The sequence below is a fragment of the Macrosteles quadrilineatus genome, unplaced genomic scaffold, assembly GCF_028750875.1.
Source record: "Macrosteles quadrilineatus isolate MER2022 unplaced genomic scaffold, UCM_ALF_1.0 Scaffold_8__2_contigs__length_117827958, whole genome shotgun sequence".
Taxonomy (NCBI): Eukaryota; Metazoa; Arthropoda; class Insecta; order Hemiptera; family Cicadellidae; genus Macrosteles; species Macrosteles quadrilineatus.
Genome location: NW_026542601.1, coordinates 69,546,490 through 69,569,222, shown reverse-complemented (window position 1 = coordinate 69,569,222; position 22,733 = coordinate 69,546,490). Strand labels below are relative to the sequence as shown.

The following is a 22,733-nucleotide window of genomic DNA, read 5'->3' as shown; positions in this document are numbered from 1 at the left end:
TTAACAAGCTACAAATTATTTTCAAACAAGCTAATGACTCGGATCCTATTTACTTGTATTGATATGTATTGATGTGTATTGGCCCAAATACACATACGTATCAATATACAATTTTTGTATTGATATATATTGATCTCTTCCACTAGGGAATTGATAGTAGTAAATGAAATTTGAGAGTAGTAAATACTGTAGTAATTGAAAAAATGTAAACTCGTATTGCATATTTTCATATTTTAGAACAGACTGCTTTGATTAAACCATAGATAAAACATACTCATTAAACCTACAAGGGTATTGACAGATTACACATTCACTTTTGAAGGACAAGACATTAAATCCTCAAAGTGAATTTAGGTATTAATAATAATATTATCACAGATAAAACACACTCCCTTGTGTTGCTTAGTCTATGATATTATAGCCTAATATTGAGTTACAAATAAATATCAAAAATTGAAGAATATACAATTAATTAAACTGTGGTACTAAGTCTTTGTGGAATAATACAACTTGTGTTTCTTCTGGAAGGATGATACTCTTCATAGTCATCCGATAGTCAATGGTCATAGTCTGAACATATATCTATTCAATCAGAAACAAAACTTGATCAAGATACAAATTTTAACTCAGCGCTGAAGACGCTCCTTTGTTCAGTATTTTTAATACTAATTTAGGTTGCAAGCTGGTAGTGGTAGGCCAGGCTCCTGTTAGACTGCAGGACTTTGGTCCACAAGGTCCTGATTCAAATCCCGCCAATGACCAATAGGTTTGATCTAAGTGGTAATTCCCAAATCCTTTAGACCCATCCTGGACTAATGTAAAAAGGTTCCGGGGGAACATCACACGGATACCAACCTGTAAGCTAGGCGGAGGACAAAAAGTTCTAGACTTGCTGACTGGAAGAGCAGTTCCTGGTCTTCTCGGCAGAGGTCTCCGAAGCCAGGGATCTTGTCAGCAAAGTGACGGATCACATCTACTGAAGTGGTCAAGAGGTTGTAGAATTGCAGGATCTTCTCAGCTTCCGTGATTGGAGGCTCCATCGGGTTGGGTTCTCTATACTGCAAACAAAACAGGTAAGAGTGAGTCGGTGGAATCTCTTTACAAAGTCGTTTTTAAGTTTCCGCACAGAGGTGAGTCTAGGATAATGCATAAAATGAGACACACTACCTACTTAACCTGCAGTAGTAGAGTAGGGAGAGTTATCAGGGATGGGTTTTCACCAGAAATCATAACAAATTAAAAGCGTGTCCAGCAATAAATCATACAGGGTTGAAAAAGTAGGCTACCGGGCAGTTGAATATTTCAAAAAGTAATAAAGATAGAAGTTCTGAAGCCCTAAGATAATTTTAACGCATTATTCAGAAATGATCTACTTCTTCAGGGCCCCCCAAGAACCAGAAGAAAAAAAACCCGAACGGGGGAATATGCTAGAATTTGGAAGAAATTCATAAACGTATGCATAGTTCGATATGCACATCATTAGTAAAATATAATCAATGCTTAAAATTTGAACTCAAAAGAACAACAGAGTAAAAAATGGCAGCGGCCAAAGATTTCTTGAATCTGCCATTTTGAATTTTTGAACGGCTGCCATTTACCCATTTTTGACTCGGCTATCAGTTTGATTTCATTTTGCAGCATTGTATTCTACTAGTAAAAACCCTTAATTTGGTGTGCATATCCAAGGCTATTAAAATCAACCTATGCTTACTTAAAATGTTCTTCTGACTCCTAGTGGGCCGTCACCCTGAAGAGGTATTACATGAATCATGTGTTAAACCGGTGTTAATGCCGGTAACTATGTACCAGCTTACCAGGTTTTAAAGCTATATCTTTATTACATTTTTAAATATTTTAACCGTCCCGGGACTTTTTATACCCTGTATTTGTTGCTTATTTATCCTATATCAAATATTTATATTATATAGTTATATTATCAATTGATTGATAATTTGATATACTGTGTTATTATGTATTCCATTATGATTTATTCTCACCATCACCAAACCTTGTACAGTATCTTATATTAAATTTTCACTACTGTTTTCCAATTCCCATACCAAAATTGTTTCTGTTAATCGCTACTTTACATTAAAACCTCAATTAGATCAAGTGGGTTGATTAGGAGTAAATACAATTACAGATACAGAATTGCCACTGTCAAAAAACGTCTCAGTGCCTTAAATAAACAAATGGTAGCCTACGTTAAACGCATTACTGAGCAGCTCTTGCGTTGTCAAATTTCAGGCGCAGCTTAATTAGCAATCATTTGTAGGAACAATATGACGTCTTGTCTTGTAAAATGTAAAGTCCTATTTAGTAGCGCTGTGGACATTAACTACAGTAGTTTACGCAACGATTGCGTTTAAGACTTTTTACGCGAGTTGCGTACACTACTTTAGCTACGTGTGTTTTTACTAAAAATCACTACTCATAACTTCTATATAAAGAGAGGTTATGGTTTCGTTTTATAACCTCTCATTGCCATTGACAGTGATGTAACGAAACATTGTAACTGTACTGAACATGAATTGCACCACTCAACAATTAAATTGGCCTGAACAGCTGATTAGTTGAAGTTCGAACCATTACAATTAATTTTACGTTTTTTTTTTCAATCCTTCATTGGTCCGTGTTGCCCATTGGAGACTTTTCACGAGACTTTCTCGTGATGACGACTTGACTTTTTTTATCTACAGTAAATAAATGTCACGTAAATAAGTTAAATTAGTGTTTTTTATCGTAAATAAAGACTTTTACTTTCAAAACAAAAATATATTAGGCCCTACTGACAAAAATACACTACAAAGTTTTGTTTTCCCAAAAATAATTTGCGTCACATTTTGATTTCGTATAAATTTGTTACAGTATAACTTACTAAATACTATATGAATATTTATATATCTAAGTTGTTCTTTCCGAAACCGAAATGTTATCTTTGAGACTCTATGACAAATTCGCATCTGTTTTACAATATTGTAGTGTTGGTAGTCCTGTAAAACAGATGACTTAATAGTAGTTGTATTGTTTTGATGCGTTCGAGACATTACTTATACGAAACAAGTGATTGTATGTGTATTGTTAAGTTTTTATTTAATTGTTTTCTAAATGGCGGGACCTTAAAAAGTACGTTTGACCGTGTATTTTCGAGTGGAATAGACAAACTCCTCCAGTAATGATCCTAGATTTATGTGCCTCAGCCAACTTGAATCGAGTGCAATGGATAACTCGTTTATGGTAAGATTCCATTGTTGTTATTATTTTTTTCTTTTCACTACCTAGTTTTATTGTTTATAATTGTTAATTTAAATTAGTAAAAATTAGTAACTAATTAGTGTTAAATTAGTAAAAAAGTCAAGTAATAATTTAATTACAACAGGAAAATATCTTGACTTTTATTTTTGGTTAGATAGTGAAAAATGACGTCATTTCCATATTTGTCGTAATTTACAAAAATAATAATAATAAAAGTATTAGAGATAGGATACACAAATATATGTTATATTTCCACGTAAGGAAATTAATACGGTATACATGTATGGCAATTATAAAACTCTAGCACATCAAAATAACATATTTTTTATCCTTGCTTAATTTTTTTGTATATCACGTACTAACCTTACAAATTCACCACTTTTAACAGGGGTCTGATGGTCATGCTATGCCAAAGAATATTCAGTCTCCAATGGGTTAAGTAAAAAGAAAAAAAAAAAAAAACAATGTTGTTGTTAAGTAAGTAGGCTAAGCAACGCTATTATGTAAATATATTCAATTATTCTAAGAACTGAACTGAAGCGGTTAGTTTACAAAACGGTAGGTAAAATATAATTACTAAATGTACAGAAATCGTAGCTTTCAATTGAATGCAATATACCGAGTGTCCCGGAACTCTCTACCAATATTTTAGGGCATTGCTCCTGGGTAAGAAACATACCTAAATACCATACTTAAATTGTCCGGAAGTCCTTAGTTACTCACACAGCAGCCATTTCTTTTCAGTTAGGCCTATAAATTTTTTCTAAAGACTGGTTTAACATACGAAATGGAAACTTTGCACAAACATTTATGACAACTAGACAAAGCTACAAAAAAATTATGACGATTTTTCAAATTCACAAAACAAAATGGCGGTCATTAAAAAGTTTTGTAAAATCAACGGTTTTTGAGTTAATTAAGAAACAAAATTTTAAATGGCCGCCATTTTGTTTTAAGAATTTGAAAAATTGTCCTAATTTTTTGTAGCTTTGCCTATTTGTCATAAATGTTTGTGCAAAGTTTCCATTTCATACCGGTATGTTAAACCAGTCTTTAGAAAAAAAATTAATAACTGAAAAAAACTAAATGGCGGCTGTGTGAGTAACTAAGGACTTCCGGACAATTTAAATATGATATTTAGGCATGTTTCTTACCCAGGAGCAATGCCCTAAAATATTGGTAGAGAGTTCCGGGACACCCTGTATATACAAACGAAACTCGCTCACAATTTCTTTTCTGAAAGTGGAAAACAATTGGGTGGTCAATTCGGTCAATGACAGAAACTTATTATAGTCGTCGTGCAACAAAATATGAAAATCAATCGAAATTTGAAATGCAAATTGAATCGGACTACTGTCTAAGTAAACGCAATAAAAATTCATGTTAGTAATTAAATCTCGATTAATATTGATTACCCAGAAAATCCGATAATGCCTGTTGATTTACACTCATTATGTCAGCGAGCCCGTGGCGCCGATCATTAACTTAGGGCAAATTATGTTTGCCATGAATAATTTATGTTGACAATACTTCGCGAAGGCATAATATATTATTAACGTGTGTTCTGATTTTTGCCCGCGGCTCGACTAGACCAGTCCTGTATGTTTCGCTTGTCGACGGCGTTTAGATTTATACTGTCATCTGTTACGCGGTAAACGGACATTTATAATAAGTGTCAGAGGGTCTGGTTGAAACGTGGAAATAAGTTTTCCCTTGATGGATTTATTTGCTGAAATTTTAACACCTTTCTTGGCACTGGCGGTGTGAAGTTGTTAAGTCCAAGTTGTTGACAAGTAAGTTACTAATTTTTGAAGTACCGTACTAGTTCTCTTGCTTTAGAAACAATTCAACTTGTATAGCAGATATTCTTCTTCAAAGATTTCGTCCGCTGTACTGTGATATCCTAGTGTCCAAAAAGGAGATACCAGTTTGACAGGTATGTTAATAGGACTATGGTAAGGTAAAACAGGAATCTATGCTGAGGAATAACTCAGAAATCAGGGCCGTTTGAGTCATAGACACACAGTTGTCACAAAACCGGCATTGGGCTTCTTTTACGTATTATTTTACTTTCATGTTAACAAAATAGCCATGGAAATTATATCGTTTTCGTGAATAAACCGTCTCCACGCTCCGTCGGACAGTCAATTCTTAAACTTAATAGCACTCACTGTTGGACTAAAATTTATCCAGACCTGCGTGGTGCAATCGCAACATATGAGAGAAGGCCAAGCTCCACATCTTCAAGACCGACTACGGACAATCAATGTTCCATATTAATTTCGACATAATTTCCATGTTAGTTTCATTCACATCTATGTTGGATATTAGTGAAACGTGGAAAGCAACGACTGCTATTGCTTCGTGTCTGCGGGTATTCATCAATAAATGCCTTTGACGTACAAGGGACATTTACTGACCAGACAACATCTCAAACGACGAACGACGGGCCAAGCCGAAATAAAACTGCAGATACGATACGAGAGAAAATGTTGACGGCTGAAACATACCTTGAGGAAACTAGATGACACTATTGAAAGGGATAACTTAGAGTTTTCAAGACACTAGAAAATGAGGTTGAGGTACACCCTGACAAACATGGAGACGAACGGTAAAACATGTCAAAGAAGAGAGGAAAATGTGGAGGGAATTGAAGACATTGGTGTAGGATAGAAAAGGAGGAGATATCTCCTATGGATGCCATGTGCTCTCAGAGATATCAGGAAATCATTTACATAACCGACAGATAATTTAAGTGTATATCTCACCTGGGAGTAGTCTAGTGTGGACAGGTCAGGACTGGTGTCTACATGTGCTCGGACCAGAGCGGTGATCAGCGACACCGGAGGCGAGGGCGGAGACTCCTGCGGACTCTTAGGCTTGGAGGGTAGTCTGCCACGGCGACCCTTCAGGGAGTCCGTCCGCACCACCTCCTTGACCATCCCCACGACGAGACACTTCTGGAAGCGACAGAACTGACAGCGGTTCCGCCGTCTTTTGTCAACCGGGCAGGCCTTCTCAGCCAAACACACGTACTTGGATCCCTTCTGAACCGTTCGCTTGAAGAAACCTAAAAGGTAGTTCAACTGATTAATTAATGTCGCTTTCCAACAGGTCGTAATGGTAAAGACAAAATCGGGGGTTTCCATTTTAGAAGTTTGAAAATACCAATGAAGAAGAAAGTTACAACACCAGGTCTGTAAAATTTACCAACCGATACATACAAGATTTTTAAGAGTCCTATAAGCAAGTTGTATCTTAAACAGTTTTACCATAAGAGTCCTTGGAGGCTAGTGGCCATCTTGGATGATTTCAAACATCTGCTGAAGAATTATTTATCGTCCAAAAATAATTTTGTTCAAACACCAAATTGATTATAATTGTAATATCTAGTATACTGTGAGATTATAAATGTTTGTTGTAGTTTTGAATTGTTCTCCAAGGGAGTCCATGGAAGCTGACAGCCATCTTGGGTTTGCCCGCAGAGAGTATAGTTTTCATAACAGGAAATAAACAATTACGCACCTTGCCTTATATCACAGTCTGTAAATATAAATGCTCCACAAATTAATAAAACTAATTCCTCATTATATATCGGGTGGTTGTACCTTTGCAGCCCTCGCAGGTGCGGACCCCGTAGTGTTGACATGCTGCAGTGTCGCCACAGACGGCACACAGTTGTGATGGCGAGGGAGGTGTAGGGCCAGTGGTGAGGTGGGGAGGGCGAGGACCTTCACATGTGGGGGACGACGAGGCGGAGGACGACACAGAGGTCGGCGGACACGAGGCGGTCACTGGAAGTCGTGGCTTGGGAGACTCGCTGCTGCTGTAAATATACCACGACCTTGAGTTTAGGGCAGAAATCAGAATCAGAAATGTTTAATTGCCCAAAGTAATAAATGCCGAGATAGTTTGTTAGTGGGTGTAGTGATTGGCGATTAACTCTGGTTAGTGTTAGCACCAAACTATAAAAGAGAAATTAAATTTCACCGACACCAATACGTAACTTAACTAACATGAGCCGGACTAAAACATGCTTAAGATTTTACAATGAGATGAGACGTCTACTTGTGTTATTTAGTCTATAATAGTTTTAGAACGGCTAGGTAGAACCACAGAGCAATCTGTCGAACATCGAGTCTCGGGAAATACTAAACCGATCTTTTAAATTTATTCTGCTCAATGTTAACTTATTTCTTCTTTCCAGTATGAATCCCGTAAGTTTCTCAAGTGTAGGCTATGATAAGTGATGATGGACATAATTATAGAACTATCTTGCAAATGGGCTTTGTTCACTGATCGCGCAAACTGATTGCAATAATCTTTTAATTGCTGAGACGAAATATACGTCAGAAATTATCTTGGTTTGGATAAATCCTACACATATTAAATTCCACTTAAATACAAACATGACTAAAATCATTCTAGAGTTTAAAGTAATAACACATTATCGAATCCAGTAATAATAAATGACCGTTGCAATTGCCAAGTCAATTAGGTCCTTCAAAACAAGTTTTATTGTATCGCAACTTCTTTATCTTTCAGTCCGGAATCGGCGTCCACATTGGCACTATAATCATGCATCATCCGGGAAATATCCAAAAAACCGAGTCGTAAACACTTTACGATCTTGCAATGACCCGACTCACATTTTGTGGGATATCGTTAAAGTCTCCGTCCATTGAGGCCCGTGTGTGTGTGTGTGTGTGTGTTGGCACCCTACAAGGACGGCGGCGTTGTAAAACGTGAAACCTGGAGCTCTTACACGTAATATATAAGGGATTACGAGTATTTGAAAGACATAAACTGTTCAAATCAAAGGCTATTGTTGTTTTTCACGCGGATTTCCTTTTGTAAAGACAGTTTTGCATCGACATTCGCTATACTCTTGCACCGATAAGAGCAAAGTGATTCTAGAATTGGCGGGTTGATTTTTGAGTCGGGTTATTTTGTTGACCTTACGAAATGCTTTATCGAAATGGTTAGCCTTTTCAAATTTGGGTAAATGAGGCCATCGAAAGAGGTAGAGGTCTTTTTGTGTTTTTGGAAACTAGCTGTATTTGATAAAACCTGGACATGTTCTATTCCTGTTGCATTAGCGTTCCTAAACTACTGATATTTTATAGGCAAGCAGCTTTCCTTCCCTGACACTCATGTTAGTTTGTCAATAATGCTATAAATATATTTGTAAATATTTGTCAACATTTTATTCATAAAAATACTGTCTTGGTGTACAATGTACAAACTCAGTTTCCAGCTGAGCCAGATTTAGCAAGATTTGCCTGTTGTGCTATATTATGTTCACCAACCGGCGCGGCGCAATCCCTCTAATGATAGCGTGCAAGACACTAAAATACGTGTAGAATTAGCGTGTAACGCGACTTAAAATGAAATTACGCGCAAGAATTTTAATATATTCATCACTCTGCCCCCGAGAGAGACGCCAAGGTCAGTAGGAGCTACGTTGTAATTAAAATCATTATCAGGTTGCTGGTAAGGTCCTCAGTCGAGACAGTGTAGGCCTATTTTTAATTTAATTTCAATATCTTTTGTTCAATAATTGTACATTGTACATTGAATAGTGTTACATTACTAACCTAGTAAATTCAGTTATAAGCTAAAATTACAATTTGTACAATACTTAGAAACAACCAATAAAATCAGGTGAGGAAACACCTCTTTAATGGAGTAAGGAGCGATTTCTGTAAGATAATTTTTACATTCTTTTTTAAAAATTTGATGCTGCCAATGGTTTTTAAATGATTTGGAAGAAAACGTAAAAACCTTCTTCCGGCACAGGTGGGCTTTTTATTTGAAAATAAAAGATGGTTGCGACTATTTTCTCTTAGGGCTTTTCCTCTTTATATTTTTCTTTCAATGCAGTTTTATGTTGTGTTATTTTGTTATGATTATGTTTGAATTTATTGGAAGGGTTTGGTATTTGTTATGTAGTTCAATTTGTATAAACGTAATTGTATTAAATATAATTAACTGGAGTCTATTAAGCAATTTGATTTTAAGAGAGGTTTCTATGATAAATATCGTATAATGAGTAATCAACTTATTAGTTACATAAAAGTATGTTGATTTAAGTCCACATTAACTATTTATTTAAAAGTCGATGTTTTATACATGTAAGAAAGGGACATATTTGATTATGCATCATAGCTTTTAAGCTATTGACTGGTCAAACTGTACAATTTGATCAAATGTAATACAATCTCATGATAAATATGAAAATACAATCTTTACAGTAAGCCTAAGTTCGGTAAATATTCTGCATTAGTAAAACACTTTCTACGAACCAACACGATTTTAAAAATCTCAAAACCGTGCGATTCCAAATTGTTTGGATTTTGTTAACACATACTATATTAACACTATACAATTTGAATACAAATTGAATACAGTTCAAAAGCGGGCTCGTAAATCGGACGGTGCTAAAATTACCAGTAAACGTATGCAATATAGACCGTAATACTAAACTAGTTAAGATATAATACAGGTACCATCAAGTCGTATAAATATCTTAACAGCAAATAAATGTAAAATATACGACCACACACACAGCCCGGCATGTATAATATGTACAAATGTGTATGTAAATTGTAGCATACATCATGGGAATTTGCATAACTGTGTTGGGCTATGGTACGCCCCCAAACCCATAAACAAGCGTTGCTTAGCAACAATGACGAAACAGCTGATAGAAATGTGTCAAACTCCCGCCATGCCGCGCAGAAGTGATCTTGGGATATGTTTTATTTAAAAGAGGGTAAGTTTGAAATCTACTGTATAGTGCTTGATTTTCTCCATTTCTCCATGTAACTGATCTCAGTTATACTATTTGTTTAAACATTTAAGTCACGTTAATGCAAAAATTTTAAATAGTTAAAGCGTAGACATAAGTTATTCCGGCTACTAGAAACAGAACCAATATTAATATAGAATTTTGTTTTTATGGTTAGAAAAATGTCCAGATCATTTATTACTATTGTTTTACACAGCCGACATCTCAATAAGGTTGCCAATTGGCTAATTTATCAATGGGGAATATTATCTGGTTCATAAGCATTGTATTTTTGGAAGACAACAGAGCAGAGCTTTGGGAAATTTGGTTCGTTAAGCAATTACAACCACATAGGATTAAATTTTGGTGCAGAGGTTTAATTTTACGTGTACCAAATTGAAAAGTATTGAAGTATACGTCTTAAAAGTACCTTGGGGTTAACCCTGATTGAAATGTCATTTGTTGAAATAATTATTTCGTAAACTAGATACAGGTCAACACTTTGTCCTGAAATATAATGCGGAAGGTTATTTTCTAAAGCTACGTACAGTTACTATTCTGCATCGCGTTATCGTCATGAAACAATAATTAATAATACAAAAGCTTTTGAGCAATTTGCCACACAAAAAGTCCAGAACTATTTTTAGGAAACAAGGTTAGGTGTAACGCCTTTAGAATGTAGCAAAACGAGCCTACAAAGATTGGAACTAGAAAATATCCACAGCCAAAGTTGTCTGAGGTGGCACTTTGTAGCTGGTCTACTCCAATTATGAAAATAAAAGATTGTTTACATCTTACAACAATGGACAAAATACACATTATGTGTTCATTTATTAATATATGCCACTTATTAAATAGATGATTCATGTTTCAACGGTTTCCAGTATATTCACAATACGCCGTTACAAGTTGAATTTGAAGCCTAAATAATTTTAAACCTAAAGAATTACATCGTTAATAAGGACCTCGCGTAATTCTTGATTATGGGTGGGGCGCAAGACGTCCGATCTGCAGCAATAAACAATTCTGACATCCACCGATTAATTTTAATTGAGGACTTTATCAAGCTTACATTAGCCACACTTGCACTTGATTGCTTGGACGTGCAATTAAAACGTGGAAGTTGTTTATTTATTCTGTGTTCCGTGTGCGAGCAGCGAAGTCTCAACATTTTGTGTTATTGAGTTAATGTTTTGGAACCCATTTATGAGGGAAACAATAACATTTCTAAACATTATTATTACTAAACAATATTCGACTGCGGTCTCAGGCGGAATGTAATTGTTGCAATTCCCTCGTAATTCCCACCGCAGATTGCTCATGACTCTTAACAAGATTCTGGTTACCGTCTCGGCTCTGGGCGGTTTATTTAGATTGTGCAAAACATTCTTGACGATCAGTTTTTGTGTAAAATTGCGGTTAATAACATAATCACTTAATGTTCGGACTTTCGGTTTGCGATCGGTATCTTAAGTAGTTGAAAAACGCGATTTAGTAAAGTAGGGGATTGACTAATATGTATAACGGAATTTGTAATTAAATAAAATACTGAGACGTTTCAATTTTGACCAGTTTACTAAATCTTGGGGGGTTTTTTTAAAGCTAAAAAGATTTAACATTCTTTCTTGTAATTGAATTTTTTGTGGATGTTTGAGGATTAACTGATTGCTTATTGCTGATCCTTGTTTATTATGTACATTTGTTTCATTCTCCAAACAAAAGAGACTATTGTTCACAAGAAGACATTAGACTAATTTAAATGGAAATGTAGCTTAAAAATCGGTCTTATAAAACTTTCCTGAGTTTCATGCCTGAGCTTTAACATCCTAGAGCAAATGCCGTAAATATATGTTGTAAAGAATTATCATTTTTAAATATTGCATCAGCCCAAGTTTTGGTCTTGAGAATGCGGTTCGTGACTTTTTTGTACATAATCTGCTCTTGGTTTCCTTCAGGGCCATTTCAATTTTAAAATCTGTAATCACTCAGTAAGAGTTCTAAACTTTTTTTTCAAACTTCAAACGAATTTGCAGGGTTTTTCATCTTCTAGCAAAACTGCGAAACATGTTAAACATATTTGAGACTTTAGCACCGATGCACTGTATTTTGACTGGTGAAATCTTGCCTAAAAGATACACCACGATTCGTTATCCGTCAATCACGCCACGACCTTTACCCTATCGATTGAGAAAACAAAACGTTGTCATAGCAACCGTGTGTTCAGCTGTCGCCACACAACACAAGTACAGTAGTATTGCAAGTGTTGTTACCTGGTGGACTCAGACCGTTGCAGAGGCAGGGATGCCCGTCTCTGGCGAGGTCCTAGGGCGGTGTTGACGGCGAGCTCGGCAGCAGGCGAGGGGAAGTGCGGTAGGGAGTGACTCAGGTAGTCCTGGGGGTGCTGCGTTGGCTCGAAGGCGGTGGCGGGTTGTGACGGGTAGTAAGGGGTAGCTGGCGACGAGTAGTGAGGCTGGTGGTACTCGTACTGAAACACGAGTAACTTTATAAGCTCATTTTTTGCTGATGGCGAGTTTACATTATCTTCTAACAGGCTACAAACATCCGTCACAATTAAATTAGTAAAAAAACAAAGTTTCCACCTGTTGGGATCTGGCATCTAATACGGCCCCCAGGAGGGAAACAACAAAACATTACAATTGTACTATACACGAACCCAGATGAAGTAAAATAGTAGCCACTCACAGAACATTATAGGAGTGAAACACAAAACCAAAAATAAAACAACAAACTACTTTCTCAGCTGAGGACGGGTAGATTCCAAATCCCGAAAAGTCGCAGAAACTTTCATTTTTTCTAACAGTCATGGAAAATGTCCGCAATATACTAATCTGTTAAATAACTAGAATATGATTAAAATATTTTTCATTTTACAGTAGTTTGATTGTTTGACTGAACTGCACAGAAGGAACAACCATCATCCGTCCAATGGAACATTGGTTTGGGAACTTACTCCTTATGAGAACATAATGTACACATCCAGTGATTAACTCAAATCCAAACAACTGATTGTGAAAACGGTAAAAATGCTTACGATTTATTAGAAAGACGTTTTCAAAAGTGTACTTTTGGAAAATATCGAATCATGGTATTACTGATACCTCCTTTGGAATTGTTATATTTGCGTGATACATACTTATGTTATAAAACAAATTTATACATTGCATAGCATAGAGCGAAGGTTACTGTCAAATAAAACGGATAGAAGTGTAGAATTATATTAAAGTAACACTTAACAATATTCAAACACAGGTTTTATCTACTTCAATTATGTATGTATCACTGTTGATCAATATTGTCACATGTCTTAGTTAGCTTAGACGTTTTAAGATCCCTTCAAAATCACGCTAGGGCTTATTTTTTCAACTACTTGACAATATTATTTCATAGCTACCTGTGGTTGAGAGTGTGGTGTGTGAGGTGCCGCGTGGTGGTGGTGGTACGCCGCGGGGACCGCGGGAGTGTAACACTCGTCATCCATCTTGAAACCGTAAGTCTCCTGGAAGCTAGGCAGGGGCGCAGCCTCCAGCGCCACGTCCTGGAAGGGGTCGAGGTCTTCTGGCAGCGACGCGGTGGCTTCCTCCGGGTCGGGATACGGCGCCGACAACAACTCAGCAAAACTGGACGCTCCAAACGGTGTCTGCGGAACAAACATTCAAACATAAGTCGAGAAATCTTGTTGGGATAGTTGAAAAAAACTAAATCAGTTAAATCATCGTAGTAACTAAACATTCCTTGGTACGGAGTTTAATGCGAATATGAATGAGAAAGTGTAAAACTATGTAGACACTTTGACTCTAATTACAAATACTTTTTATCTTAACACAATATGACTATCAGGGGTTACTAATTAAAACATAAATGTCAATTAACGCTCTCAAATATTGACTTAATTGCTTAACCTCACTCTTATGTCTTTTCTCTTTTCTTTCATTACGAAACACGGTAGGATATAGTTTTGATTAACATAAAACAAATATTTTAGCAAATAACAAGATCCTTATTCAAATAGGCTGTAACATACAAAAATTAAAATTTCATATCACGAATTTGTATAAATCGGCAACTGTATTAAAATAAGTTCAATTACTCGGGAACAACACCGCTATAAGAAACCAAAATTAAACAAATAATGGTTAAAATCAGTTGAGCTAAAGACACATTTATGTTTATGGACTTTGTTTCAATCCGGGAATCCTAATGTTTTACTTATTTACATTACAAATATGATAAATGAGAAGAAATCGGTCTTCAAACTAATCTGAATAGATTTAAAGATACGCAGTTAGTGAACAAATCAAGTGGAAAAAATCAAAAATTCTGTGTTTCTTGTGCCATACTTGAGACCGAGGAGAAACTAAATACGTTTTTTAACGTGAAAACTTTCATTCGCGTTAAAAATATTTTTGTTAGAGTCATATTGTAAACAGTCAAAGCGAGTACAATATCGATAGCCTAGAGACGGACAATGAACAACACATACATCTCACCGAACATAAACCACAAACAAAACTCCTTTGGTTTTCTAAAACAAAAACACCGAAACAGGTAATGGCCCAACAAACATGACATTTGCTAATGGAAACACAATTAATTAACAGGGTAATCACACACGGGGTAATTACAGTAACAATGGCCTGGCGGAGCGACGCTATAGGCTGTGCGGAGGTTAATGCAGTGTGACGACGCTGCCCGCGTTGGTTGGCGGTGGCGTCGGGACGCGCGAGTCGACGCGACGACGCTCCGCCCCCTTACATGGGGAGGGGGGGGGGACACGCAAACTCCCTGATGTAACATTAATGTGGTATCAATTGTGGCAGCACCGGGGTGATTTATTTATTGGTTTAAATAATTTTGTGGGTAATTTTTGAAATCGCAGATATCGGGGGGATTTTTAAAACAATTTTTGCGGTTTATGACAAGAGTCCACAATTAATACAATATACAATATTACATTACCTTTTCATTAATATAGGCCCTAATGTTAATTTCCATTTGTTAAATACCATAAGCTTAAAAATTGTGTATACAGTATTTATTATAGTACATCAGCATGCAATTACCATTTTAGCTACACCAGTTTTATGTGTACAGACTTAAAAACTAACAGGACAGATGGCTACTTTAATTATTGTTTCTGTAAGTGTAGTTTGGGGTTACTTTGTGTATTATACTTTAAAAATAAAGCCCTTCTCCATTTAATTATGTTAAACCTTTGAATATCAGTCAATGGTTAAACATAGTTCGTTTTAATTTTTACCGATCACAGCAATTAAACTGGTAAATTCTACACAACCTTTATCAATCTGTTTTTCTGATTAATCTGAATAAAAGGAATGCAACTCTAGACGAGAAAATCACCAAAGGAATCGTTTGATAGATTTTTCGATCAATCGATCCTAATCTCGATCGATAGCAGAAATCGATTAATTATGATTCACTCCATCGGAAAGACCGCTCAGAAAGTGTTGTTCTTTAATCAGAGTGATCTAATTTGCTGCTTATTAATTTACTGGGCGTAGAAATTAATTTCCTTGTGAAATCCGGTCGAGTCGATGATTTGCCTTCATTTCCAGAATTCATTAGATACCAATAATGGTTATTTCCTCCCTGATTGAAGCAGCGTTTAGCTCAAATATTTGTTTAAACGAAAATAATGTTATAATAATAATCTTATATAAATAATCTTATATAAATAATCTTAAAATAATAATATTTTTTAAGTTTCGAAACTATTGTTAATTTTTATTTTATTTTTATTTAGACAAATTGGTAAGATTTATTATTACTGCGTTTACCACTTTCTTCGAACCCACTGTGAACCTTTCATTTGAAATCCTACAAAAATAAATAAGAAAAATAACCATAAATGAACAAAAAAAAAAAAAAAAAAAAAAAAAAAAAAAAAAAAAAAACTGGTCAGGCTTAAATCACAAAATAGCAGCTCATAGACGTAAAATGTTATTGTTTTGTTTTATTTATTAGTTACAGATCTTTAATATAGTGTTTCATTTCCCATCGATTAAATATATCAAATACTGACATAGGTGCTCATTTCCCAAAGATTTTGTTAATTGAATAACTTGTAACATTCATCAACACAATATTACGTTTGTATAGAGTAAGAACTTCAATGACCGGCGCACTGAACAATAAAAAGTGTTTGAGACTCGCAATTTTTCCCACTATGACTTAGTGTGTGAGAAATCTTCGTGTGGAAACAAAGTATGATAATAGGACAAGTTGTGAGATCATGGGCATGTCAGATTGATGCGGGGGAGAGGGGGGGGGGGGGGGTCGGCGACGTAGAAAGCTGAAAGTCGGCACACTGGCTTGAGGTGATGATGCAACTAATTTTTATGTCTAAGTGCGACTCGGACAGGCGGACAAGTAATGAGATACTGCAGAGATAGATCATTAATTATTTTAAAGCAATATTTTAGCAGTGACTCAATTGTGTTCAGGGATCGAGTTTAAGGAAAGGTGCTGTGTACCTGATACAATTTCTGATAGGGAAGATATTTTACACAGAAAGTGTGGTTCAAATTTGACGCGTTTACATATTTCAAAAGAATTACTAGTCTAGTAACACATCAACAAGTGTTTAGTGTAATGCTGTTAACATGAATCCAAGATTTTTATAGATCAAGCCTAGTAGCACAACATTTACATGTGAAGTGACAAAGAAGAGTAATTTTGTATTTATATGTATATTGACTAGTGGTGGTTGTTTTTGACGCGGTAGTGGAGTAGGCCTAAGTCACACATTTTACGTTTTTAACGATTTTATACTGTGGTTGTCATTTACAAAAAAAAAAAAAAAAAAAAAAAAAATTGCAAATTTAAGCTATCACCGTAGGTCTCATGGTAAGACCTAGACCCGGGACCGATTTACTTTTTCGTTTTGAGGTCCCCAGAGGCCAAAAACACCATCCGTTCAAATTTATGTATATAGATGTGGGGTTCGTTAGTGCGATAACTCGAACAAAAATGATCCGATTTTGATGAAATTTGGTATAAATGTGTAAACTTAGCCTACATCTAGCCACCTAGTTCGCGAACCAGCATGATCGGACTATGGGAACAGGGGTTTATGGGGGGTTTTATAGTGTTAAAATGGGCCTTTCGATTTTTTAACCTGTAAACATAAAATTCTACCATTTCTTTCCAAACCATTTTGTTGAGCTCAAAACAACAAATAATTTAGCATATTGAAGCATTGTTGTATGTTTAACGGGTACCGAAAAAATCCCAAAAAAGTTAAAAATTTTAAATAATCATGTTATTCTTATGGAGAATAAAATAAACTGTTGTAGCGAGCTTTTCTATGGACATATTTTAGTGAAATTTTGAAATTTAGTTTACTTCATACTAAGCTATCAATATTTCAATAAAAAACCCCTATTTTCTTCCTTATAGCAGCAAACAAATCTGAAAATTTTAAGGGAATAATTTAGTAGAAATCCAGTCAGGTAAATGGAAATTCGCTTAGTCTGAGAAGGTTTGCTGCGGCGAGGGTATTTTTATTTCCATGTATGTTACACAAAATAGGATTTGTTCAGAAACTTATCCAAGTCACGAGAACCGGCTGACTAAAATGTAATGCAGTATCAGTGACCGAGCGCGATGGAGGCCCCAAATTGAAATCGGCGGCCGGCGGCGGTAAAAGGTTTGCTTTCACTGATAATTGTAATATTGACAAAGTTTATGAGGGCATTAGGGACAAACGGACCGACAGTACTTTATTAGACCGACTGCTACTGCTACTACAGTCACCAACTCACTTCACCATTGCTCCTGTGCTCTAACCATGCTCCAACGTCTGTAGCGAAGCGGGATGCTAATTTAGGTTGGGATGACTGTAATCGAGACTTAACCGACCGTGAAAATCACGGAATTCGGCAACATGTGTGATGAAACGGGACATTGTGAGGTTATGTCAGTGTTACTCTCCTGAGGCATGACTCGGTCCATTGCCTGCTTTGCTCAGATAAACACTATTAACACTTAATGTTTGCATAGAAAGTAATTGTGGCGAGCTGTGTTGTGAAACGTTCAAATACACTGTTCATAGATGTATTCTCTGGATACAATATAAACAGTCTTAGTTTTCTGACTCTTTGTGCTAGGGATTTCATTATGTCCGTGTGTTGGCTTTAATTCAATCATAATATTTCTTCGTATGGGTTTCAAAAAGTTGTTGAGGTGCGAATATGTGGTGAGCTGAACCAGAAAGCAAAGTCTTATTTATACATCTAATTCCTTATGTTGTAATACACATTTCTTTTAACCAAAAGTCTATCGTTGTCTACACTTCGTTATGTCACAAGTTGTTACCATATCATAACACGTATTTGTACTTACAGTTACAATAGTGTGTTATTTGTATGAGAGATCCTAGTTTACACTTAATTTTATAAAATTATACTTTTCAATGTGTCTAAATAACATTTTATCTAAATAAAAGGAATGCAGGAAGACATATTCTATACAATCCAACCCAGACCTTCAAGTTAATTGGAAACAGCAATCAACAAAACTTGTCTTCCAAGAAATGCACTTGAGCGCCAACAGGTCATAATTGGCGCAATCTTGGAAATTCATCCATCAAGTTTTTTTGCAGATTTGGGTCAAACAAACAGCGAATGTTGCGGTCGCTTTAATAGCCACTGTGAAATGACTCTGACGTGTGACGGCGGAGACCTTCGAAATAATTCTCAAACCGGTAAACGTACTTTGTGTTACTGTCAAGTTTGATAGTTCAACTTATTGCCATTTGCCATTGTACAACGCGTGCTTGATTGGGGGTTCCTTGAGATTAATTAGATAATATTAAGATTACTAGTAATTTGGAATTAGGTTTTGTAGTTTTTTGACCGGCTCGCAAATGCTCTCTGAATTCCAAGTGTCTTGTAAAAATTGCTTACTGTTACAATTGTTTTTCACAATACCCCTATATTTTATAATTATTGAGATATGACCTTTCAACTATTGTAGTTTCTTGACTGAGTGACATACAGAATAACGAAACAGGTTTATCAGAAAATTGTGCGAACAATGATAATTCTTAAGTGTAGGTACATTTATCGCAATTTCAAAATGAAGGCATCCAGGTTTGTGTGCTGATTGAGCCAGTTATACATAGGCTATTTGTTAAAGCTAGGTAAACAATAATAAGAGTTATATGCACTTTCTACAACTATGATTATAACGACGACCATATTTAATTCGGCACGAATGACCAGATTACTAAATAATTTCATAGCTCAACACAGACTTCTGGATTTTTCCGCGAAGTACAGTAACGTATGTACGTAGCATGTTTGTGCGTGTGTTTGTTTGCATGTAGGACGGTAGCGAGTGCAGAATGTTGTACCTCCACCTCTGCCCCTGCACAATTAGAAGATATCACTGCGATGGGCGTGACATATCGGAGCGTCCTTCGAGTCGAATAATCAATTCTGGGTCGGAATAATTTAAAAACGAGTTCGGTGGCAGCCCGCTGACCTGTATAAACGGAGATTAGCTTACGAAAAAATAGTAGAAAGAAATAGTAGAAAAATAGCGATTCGAAGGTAGTAGGGTGTTAAAAATGCATCTTGTGTATTTAAAATATGTTTGCATTTATAGAACGAAAGTTAATTAAAATCGTACAATACATATTTGAGTAGTGCGATAACACGTTTTGCTTCTCTTAAATCTTCATAAGACAACTTAATATTTGGACAACACACATTTTCTTTAGTATATCAAACAACATTAAAGCTGAAAACTGTAAAAGGGTAATTGTTTAAGTTCTTAGCAAAGGAGACCCGGATGAAATAAGTAGCTGCAGGCCGATATCGATAATCCCTGTTTTAGGCAAAATAATTGGAAAAAATCATGAAAAAACTCCTTGTAGGGTTTTTGCAGGAAATAGCCTTTTGTCTAGCACTCAACATGGGCTCAGGTCGGGGAAGTCTACCACATCAGCAGTTATGTTCCTAGTCATGTTAGGCTATGGGCCTTGTCAACAAGTCTCAGATGCCTTTGAAAATAGAGATTCCATTGTTCTGACATTGTGTGATTTAACAAAGGCCTTTGATCACGTTTCACATAACCTTCTGTTGGATAAACTTCGACACTATGGTCTTTGTGGCACGCCACTTAGTATGTTGGAGTCCTACATGAATGGAAAGATGCAGTGTGTTGCGATTAACGGCTCGACATCGGCGACTCAACTGGTGCCCTATGGGGTGCCGGAAGGCTCAGTGCTGGGTCCCCTACTGTTGATCTTACACATCAACGACCTAAGCGTTGAGTAGGGTCCTAATGTTCGCAGACGACACCACTCTTCTCGGTAAAACCTCGATGAGTTGATCACCAATCGTGATGGTTCCAGTGTAACATGTTACAACTTAACTCAATGAGTCTAAAATTCAGTTACAACTCTGCAGTCTCGGAGAAATATAATTTCATAAAGCCGCTGATTTATCATGCCTGTTCCATGCTCACATCAGCTATAGACTGCTTCTTTGGCGGCACGCAGGAATTTGGGAATACCTTCCAACTACATCTTGGCGCCTTCAAACTCCTTCACCGCCAGAAGCGAAATTCACCAGAAATTCAGCGAAATTCAGCGCCAGAAACCACTATCGAAAAAGCAGATCGAAACTGGACATTTCGAGGTGCAAGCTGGTGACGAATTCAAAGCAATTCCCGGACTTGGCATTGAAGATGTTAAACAGACTTCCTAGTCATGTTAGGCTACTTGAAAAGAACCTCTTTGAGCGTTTTTTAGTGCGGTGGCTAAAAGGCATGGGGTTTTTTTAGTCAATTGATGAGTTTTTTTGCCAATTCACTTACCTCCCTGCTCGCCATTTGTGCCTTGTAAATATTAATGGGAAATGTCTCATATTCAATTTTTGATGTAAGAAGTGATGTTTTAATTTTTTAAACAATCCAGTTTCTTCTGGTGAAAGTTCACAACGGAAGGTATAATTTCATTTGAATTAGAGTTAGGCCGGGCGCGCACTATCCCGACCACGACCACGACCACGACCAAACGCCCGACAAGTGGTTGTCATTCACCATGCGACTAGAGCACGACCCGACCACGACCCGACCAAGGCAACGCATGTTTTACAAACTTCAGTGATGATTGTTGAAGAAGTAGTTGTTATGGTGCATTTGCATCGTAAGTACGTTAAGCGGAAGAAGAAATTATACTGGGTACATCCAATGTAAACTGTCAGGTCTGAAAGGGCATTTTGCAAAATTTTATGAAGAGCTAAGTCAATATGAAGACAGGTTTCAAAAGTGTCAAAATCCTGCGACATTTTGTCAAATGAGTCACTTCACAGAACGGCGTAAAAAACTAGTGCTCACCGTTTGATTGGTCTAGGAATACTGGGGGTTGAGTTGAGTGGTGTACTGGTCGGGTCGGAGGCAAGTCGGGGGTAGTGCGCGTCGTCCCATTACATTGTGTGCTATTTTTGGCTGCAACGACCAGCGGGTCGGGCCCGACCAAACTGGAAAATTTTGGTCGTGCGACCAGGGCCCGACCAGGGTCCGACCAGTCGACCAGTGCGCGCTGTTCCATTTATTCCTATTATAAAACTGGTCGTATCCGACCAGTCGGAGTCGTGGTCGTGGTCGTGGTCGGGATAGTGCGCGCCGGCCCTTAAGGGATAGAACGTATAGAATAGAACGTAGATAGAACGTATATAATCAATCATATTAATATCATACGTATTTTTATATAAAAAAAATAATATTGTAATTTTGGTCCTTTACATGTATACTTTTGTTGAGTTGTAACGGAAAAATGTTATACTTGGAGGACACCGGTAAAATGTATAAGCTCCGATACACCAAATTTTTATTTCGCATTCCATCGAAACCCTACTTCGTCATCTGAAAAACTTTAATTTCTAAGATCTCAGCTGAACAACATGAAGCAAGTCCACGTGCGGTGTAACGTGAGTGTTCTATAATGTTTGGGGTAGTATGGGGGAGGTACGGGGGTGTGACGCCTAGAAGGCGCTGACATTTGCCTGCTTGCTCAGCGAGCCATGACGCCACTGATTACTTGCACAATGCTATGGGTCCCTCGGGAACCCCTTCAATCTCGCTATATTCGTCCTTCTTCACTCCATTCCCATCTGATTCCACCACCGCACTCCGGTCATCAGTGGACAACCGGAAACATCATTAGGCCTACAGTGTTGAATAAAAAGTAGTCGAGTTAACTTTAAATTATTATATCTGATACTTGACTTTAAATTTAAGCACCGGGAAGTGCTAATTGGACTAGGATCAAAGTCCCCAGTAAAACGTGGAACGACGTTTATACTATATACTTTCACTCAACCTAGTGTTTAACTTTGATGACTGTCTAAGATTTGTTCAAAATAAAAATTTATGTTTGTTATTTTATTTTCAATTTTGATAAAATCACTAATATATTTCGTTCCAAGAGTACGTAAAAATTAATTATAAACACAAACTAATCGCCCCAAGTCTTTTCATCTGATGTGGAACTTGATAAATAATTAATATGATTTTTTTTATCTTTCTTCATGCGTTTATACCTTCTAATGAACTGTGATATTATTTGTTAAGCACTGTTTTAAATTGAGAGGTTTAATGTAATTTGAGTGTGGTAAATATATATTTACAAGCATTTAAT

General features: G+C 36.6%; 1 protein-coding gene across 3 annotated transcripts in view; it reads right to left on the bottom strand.

Annotated features, from left to right (window-relative positions):
* LOC129000932 (probable nuclear hormone receptor HR38) overlaps window positions 1–22,733 on the bottom strand; it is a 77,061-nt gene that overhangs the window by 4,802 nt on the left and 49,526 nt on the right. For 2 of the 3 annotated variants that reach the window (XM_054428019.1, XM_054428021.1), the window contains exons 3-7: window positions 13,458–13,703; window positions 12,316–12,530; window positions 6,864–7,081; window positions 6,024–6,325; window positions 856–1,058 (exon numbers count right to left, since the gene is read on the bottom strand). In XM_054428019.1, coding sequence (XP_054283994.1) covers window positions 856–1,058; window positions 6,024–6,325; window positions 6,864–7,081; window positions 12,316–12,530; window positions 13,458–13,703 — 1,184 coding nt within the window. The remainder of the gene's footprint in view (window positions 1–855; window positions 1,059–6,023; window positions 6,326–6,863; window positions 7,082–12,315; window positions 12,531–13,457; window positions 13,704–22,733) is intronic. The other variant, XM_054428020.1, reaches the window with a different exon arrangement.